Raw genomic sequence first — 6,289 nt, 5'->3', positions numbered from 1 at the left:
TGTGTGTGTGTGTGTGTGTGTGTGTGTGTGTGTGTGTGTGTGTGTGTGTGTGTGTGAGAGAGAGAGAGAGAGAGATCCGTCTGGAGGCGGAGCAGCGCAGAAGCAGCCGCTGTGATTAGGCTGCGGCTCGGATAAGATGCTCTTTGCCTCTGGGGAGGTGGGGGAAGCCTCTCTTTGTCACCCTGTCACGTCCACCCGGGCTCCGGTGTTCAGGCGGGGATCGTGCATGTGAGGACACCCTGCAGCAGCTCCTCTCCCCCGGCCTCTCCGTTCGCCTTCCTCGGTCTCCGGGCTCCGGGCTCCGGGCTCCGCGCCGGGTACCACCGGATCTAACAAAGCCTGAGCTCCCTGCGCACACAGCTGCTCTCCGGGTTGCATGGTGGTGCTTCGGCTGCTCCAGCGACTCAACAAATGCAGAAAAGGGAGCAAAGTTTCGGTAAGGCGCTTCGCTTTTTGTTCGTCTGGTTTCATTTGATGCTTATTTCATTTCCTGATCGGAACTTGGAACATTTCTCTCATGTGGAGCCGACATGTGCAGCTCCTCAGACATTAGGAAGGACTTCTGGGTGTTTGTTGAACTGTGAGACAAATCTAATCTGAGGGGAAAAAAACGCCTTTATTGTGTTCTCCTTTTTACGCGCAGTGCGCTGCCATGGCAACAGTAATTAAAGCGATGGTGCTGAAATGTCAGCATCTTCTCACCGACGCTGGGACCTAAATTAGTGAGGTGTGTTTATCATTCTGCAGCGCGTGCAAGCAGCTTTTATCCCAAATCTGCGCCAGTGATTGGAAAAAGCCAAGTGGCCAGATTCCTGCCATTCCCCCTCCTCCTCCTCTTGATTGCACCGCAAAAAGGGGAGTGAAACTCTTTCTTCTTTTGGTTTGGTAATGAGTGGAAGGGGACTTTGTAGTGCAAAGGAGGGTGGACGGATCAGTGGTGCTTAAGGTTGGACAGCAGCCTCTAAATCCAGCCAATTAACTAATCAGCAGCCTGGACTCAATGGAACAAATGGGCTGAAAATCCTGCTGCACCGCAACCTGTTTGATACTCTGAGAGCTTATTAGAAAGGCCAGAAGGTCTGCAAACTTTTTAGGACTAGCAGAGTAGATCGGGCACAACTGAGACACTTTTTGCTTTTGCCACACGAAAACAAAAAAATTTAAAGAATCTCATGTACTAAACTATGATCAATCATTAACATCCATATAATATAGTATTTTAACGTTGGATGCAGGGCAGCCGATGGTCGTTTGGCTGCTCCGTTATCAGGATTTACCACAGATCATCTGCCTCCAAGTCCAGTTTCTGCTGCCACCTTGCTGGTTAGCAGTTTTTAACCTGAGCCTCGACTGGCAGTTGCATGATCCGGATGTTTGTTTAAATCAGATCCTTCCTGACTCAACCCTCACCATGTGTTCAGGCATGGCACCGGCACCAGAAACACACAGAAAGTGCCTTTTTTAGTGCCTGGTTTGGCCAATATAAAACACAGTTTGGTTTATTTACTTTGGGTCACTACGCATTTTTCATTTAACAAAATATACCAACGCTAACAGAAATAAAAGTATATATAAAAGAGCATTCTCACTTAAAAAATAAATAGTGGGCCTTAGTAAACTGTAAGCTCATCTTCCTTTTCTGTAATTGTTAAGTATTTACAAGCATGACTGAGTTCTGGTTTTTAAAACTAGCTAATATCTGCCAATTAAATCAGTCGTCTGATTCATTGGTCTATTTCTAATATGCTGCAGTTTATGTTGCATGATGACAGTTTATTTTTATAGTACTGCACCAAGGTTTTTATTAGAGGCAGGTTTGCTGTACATAACAGAATTTTCTGGTTTCGTAATATCTATTAATTTCCATTGCCTGCTGACAACTGTCTATTTCCCCAAATATGTTGAAAAGCATCAATTTTAGAGAAAACCTTAGCCATATTTAGCTGTGGTAATGAATCGATGAGCTACTTGTTGTATAATTATTCGCATCTGCTAATCTCTCAAAAGTTTAGTTCACACAGACATCCCGACCTTGTATCATTAGTGTCGTTCTAATACAGAATTTCTATTCGCATATTGCAAAACTTTGGACAGAAAAATAGCGTAACATTTTCCTATTGTCGGTTTAAATATAAAAACAGCTCAGGTTCATGTTATTTTTGGTCAACCTTACAAAGAGCCACTACAGGGGGCTGAAAGCTGCAGCTTGCAGACCTCTGGTCTATGTTGTGCAAATTCATTTAACACTTACAGTTGTTAAGTGTTTTAATTTCAATTCTTTTTATTGAATTTAATCAAATGTTGCTCATCCATGCAGTTGGGCAGCATTTGTATGGGTCGGATTGCATTTTATTATTATATGATTCTATTTCTTTGGTTAAAAAAAAAATGTAATAAAATTAATTTGGAAAAAAATGCTGCTTATCCGATTGGTCACAAGTATTCAGTATTAGACAGATTTTCTTTGGATATGTTGTATTACGTGTCGGCAGGATCGCCTCCTGCCTGGAGCCGTTCTGTGAGTTTACATGTTCTTCTTCTGGGTAGTGTGAATGAGAGCATGAATGGTTATTTGTCTTGTTTGTTTCTATGTGGCCCAGTGATGGACAGGACATGTCCAACGTGTCCTCTTCCTTTTTACACAATGACCTCTGGAGATAGACACCAGCTCCCGCCGGGATCCTAAACTAAACAGGCGGGTAAAGAAAATGAACAGATGGATATTGTGTCCTTCATGTTATAAAATATCTTAATTATGAGTAGGCATTTTTTAAATGTAAGTAAAACCTCTTTTTTTATTATTTTACTTGGAACATTGAGTCTATTGCACAGACAGAAAGCATTAGATGTTATATACAGTAGTTGTGTCTCAACTATAGCCCGCTGACAGCATCTTAAAAAATTAGAATTTTTATGACAGTATTATACAATATGTAAGTTTTTCAGGCAGAGTTTAAGGTTTACAATTATCTCAGTTTCTAGCAATGGAATGAAGAGGAGCTATTTAATGTGGAAAGGGGAAGTGATAAATATCCTGTAGACAAAAACCTTTGCCAAGATCTTTGGGCCGGAGAGACATGCTGGTCAAATTTCCTTCACTCAAATGCTGATACTTACTTTACCAGTCAAAATCAGAAATCAGGCATGTTGCAAGTTATTTCTGACTGTACTTGGTCTACTTTACCCCCTCAGACAACACTGAGCTTTCCAGGTCTGCCATTACTACAGAAACCTGAATATTTGCCCTTGAAAGACACATTTCCAAAATAAGGAAACATCTTACAGGGTTTCCCCCAGTGTATTATAAGCCTTTTAGGTAGCCAGGCTAAGCTCCGCTTGTTTGTTGTAAAATACGTCATTTTTTTATACACGTTTTTTCCACCCATACCCCCAAGATCTACCTGAAAGGAAGATTTATACTTGACACGTTGATCACTGCCCGAGCCAACAGTGACGCAATTGCGCTGTCCCCGCCCCCTGCGTGACGGCCCCGTGCGGTCTCAGGTCGCGTGGTCGTGCACCTCCCAATTTTTGTAACTTCGCGCAGACCGCATGCTCCGTTCAAAATGGACGATTTCAGTGCTCTAGCGGAGCTGGTTCGCCTGTATCAGCATTTATATGATCCTCTTTGAGCGATCACAAAGATAATCAAACGGTTAAAAACTACTTCTGCAGCCAATAAAAAAAGTGTTTATAGACCACAACGGCTAGTTGAGCTGAAATTCAGCGGGTGGCTTTACAAGACCGAATACATAAGCATGTTTTAGTGAAAATGTTGATATGATTTATCCTTGTTTACCAGTAAAATGATACTATTAAATTCAGCATTAGATGCTTTGTTTTGTTGTTCCATGTAGTGATCCAACATGCAGCCTGTGCCACAAAAAGCACAGTACAGTGCAGCATCTGTCTGTTTTTCAGAGTTCTCTGTTGTTATTCATTGGCCTTGATGTGAGACGTGTGTTGGTGCCTTGTTTGCACTTTTTCATTTATGTTAATTTATTTGTAAATGTGACTTAAATTAGGATTCAAATTAGGTGCAAACAATTTGTATTTATTTGAATTGTATTTTTGTTTAAACAAGTATTTCAAAAGTGCCTTTTTGTAAAACTGTAGTTGGGTAAATATTTGGCACAAATATCTTACAATATCCCATAATAAATAGCCATATTTTCAACTTTCCTGTCAACTTTAATCATTTTTTTTTTTTAGTAAATCACAGTCGGCCAGCAAACGGCCGCCTACCACCGGGATTAGCCTCTTTTCTGGGGGAAACCCTGCCTTGATGCATTGAGCATAAGCCTAAGAAACCTTGGTGTTATTTTTGACTCTTTGTCTTTGGAGCTTCATTCCAGAAAATAAATTTGAAAATGATTCTTCCAGTCGAGAAACAACTCCAAACTTTGGTGCCTTTTAGTTCCTTTGTGTTTGTAAAAAATAGGGCCTTGTTCACACGGGAACGTTTTCTTTTCCAAAACAATCTTTTTATTTGTTGCTTCTAAGAAATATCCTTGATGCAATTTCCAGAAATATTTTCATCCACACGGACACACAGAAAATGACCCAAAACAAAAATTGTAACTAATTCGGGCCAGATCACGTAACGCTGCCACAGAAATACACCAAAAGCAGGAAACAAAATATGGAGCATGCACATAAAGATTATACGTTGGTTAGTAACCAAAGAATGTGCTGTACACTCCAAGGTTCGACCTGTAAACACAACAGAAAGAAAAAAACAAAGATGGCAAATACAAGAGCAAGAAGTGAACCCTTTTTGTGGGTTGACAACAAAGTGGAACTTCTATTTTGTGTCGCAACTACAAGACTACAAAAGTAGAGGACAATGTTGACTGGGATTTGTGTCAGTCCAAATCGATGGACCTAATGGGTATTTTCAGTCTCAGGAAAGGGTTTTCCTTATGATGTTCAAAGCATAAGAATCGTGAATCGTGCAGAAAGGCTTTAAACAACAAGGAGACAACACATTACAACTTTACACCTGCTCAGTGTAGAACCTGTTTTAAAATGTTGGTCCTCACTTTTAGATCCTCGGGCAGTCCAGCTCCAGCTTACATCTCTGACCTTTTAAAACTCCACAGCCCTTCTCGTAGTCTCAGATCAAGCAGACAAAGGCTGCTGATAGTGTCACACACTCATTTTAAGACCAGACGGAACAGATCATTTAAAACTGTGGCCCCCAAGTTGTGGAACAAATTGCCCGTCTTTATTCTGTTGATTCTTTTAAAAAGCAGCGGAAGACTAGTTGATTTAGACAGGCTTTTGACTAGATTCAAGCTGAACGGATATATGTTTTACTTGTTTTTAGATATTATATTTGCTTTTTTGCTCTTCTTCCACTTTCCACTGTATATATACATACATGTATTGTGTTTACTCCTTGTACTCCGGTTTCCTCCCACAGACTAAAAACATACATGTTAGGTTAAATGGTAACTCTTAAAGTTGTCCCCAGATGTGAGTGAGAGTGTGAATGGTTGTTTGTCTCGTTTGTCTCTATGTCCCTGTGATGGACTTGGGACTTGTGCGGAGTGTCCTCCGCCTCTCACACAGTACCAGCTCCCTGCGACCTGGAATAGAGAAGCGGGTAAAGAAAATGGATGGATGGATTTTCTACCATTAAGCACTTAGTGGTTTTCTTACTTGCTGTTTTGAACCTTTTTGATTTTAGCACGAAAAGTAGACTTTACTGGTGTTGCTTACAATTAACACATTAGTTACCATTAGTAACCATGATCCAGTTTCTGCAGGGGTCCTCAAAATATCCTTCACTGCAGTTTGGGAGACTCATTTACCTGAGCCACCCTTTCATTAAAATGTTTTTCACAATTCAGCTTATATTGGTTAATTAACTTGTAATTTAACTTGTAAATAGTTCATACCAAAGGTTCTTCTCGGTACCACTAGAGCGGGGGTCGGCAACCCGCGGCTCTTTGGCGCTGCCCTCGCGGCTCCCTGGAGCTTTTTCAAAAATGTTTGAAAATGGAAAAAGATGGGGGAGAGAAATATATTTTTTGTTTTAATATATGCCTCTTTTATACGGACCCTAATTCAGAAGTCCGGCTCTACTCCGCTCTACTCGGCTCGGCTCGATAAAGAATGCATCCTGTTCACATCGGCCAGTTTGGTCTGTAGCAGAGGAACGCCTCCTCGTGTTGCGGGGGGCGGGGCCACGGCGCGGGGGGGTGTGCTACCGAAACTTAGCGCAAGTTGTGTAAACAACGAAAGCGCCATGGACAACGTTGGCCCTGTGTTGTTGCTGTTTTTT

At 41.4% G+C, this 6,289-nt stretch overlaps 1 protein-coding gene across 2 annotated transcripts in view; it reads left to right on the top strand.

The window, feature by feature from the left end:
- The window catches only part of lmo3 (LIM domain only 3), a 41,449-nt gene that overhangs the window by 4,382 nt on the left and 30,778 nt on the right, over positions 1 to 6,289 (top strand). The window contains exon 1 of one of the 2 annotated variants that reach the window (XM_017426287.2): positions 108 to 436. The exons of the other annotated variant lie outside the window; for it this stretch is intronic. Coding sequence (XP_017281776.1) covers positions 412 to 436 — 25 coding nt within the window. The 5' untranslated portion in view covers positions 108 to 411. Of the gene's footprint in view, positions 1 to 107; positions 437 to 6,289 lie in introns of those variants that run through there. 2 annotated transcript variants of the gene reach the window in all.

This window comes from Kryptolebias marmoratus, linkage group LG1 (assembly GCF_001649575.2).
Source record: "Kryptolebias marmoratus isolate JLee-2015 linkage group LG1, ASM164957v2, whole genome shotgun sequence".
Classification (NCBI taxonomy): Eukaryota; Metazoa; Chordata; class Actinopteri; order Cyprinodontiformes; family Rivulidae; genus Kryptolebias; species Kryptolebias marmoratus.
Note: the sequence above shows the minus strand (reverse complement) of the source record. Positions and strands in the feature narration are given on the sequence as shown.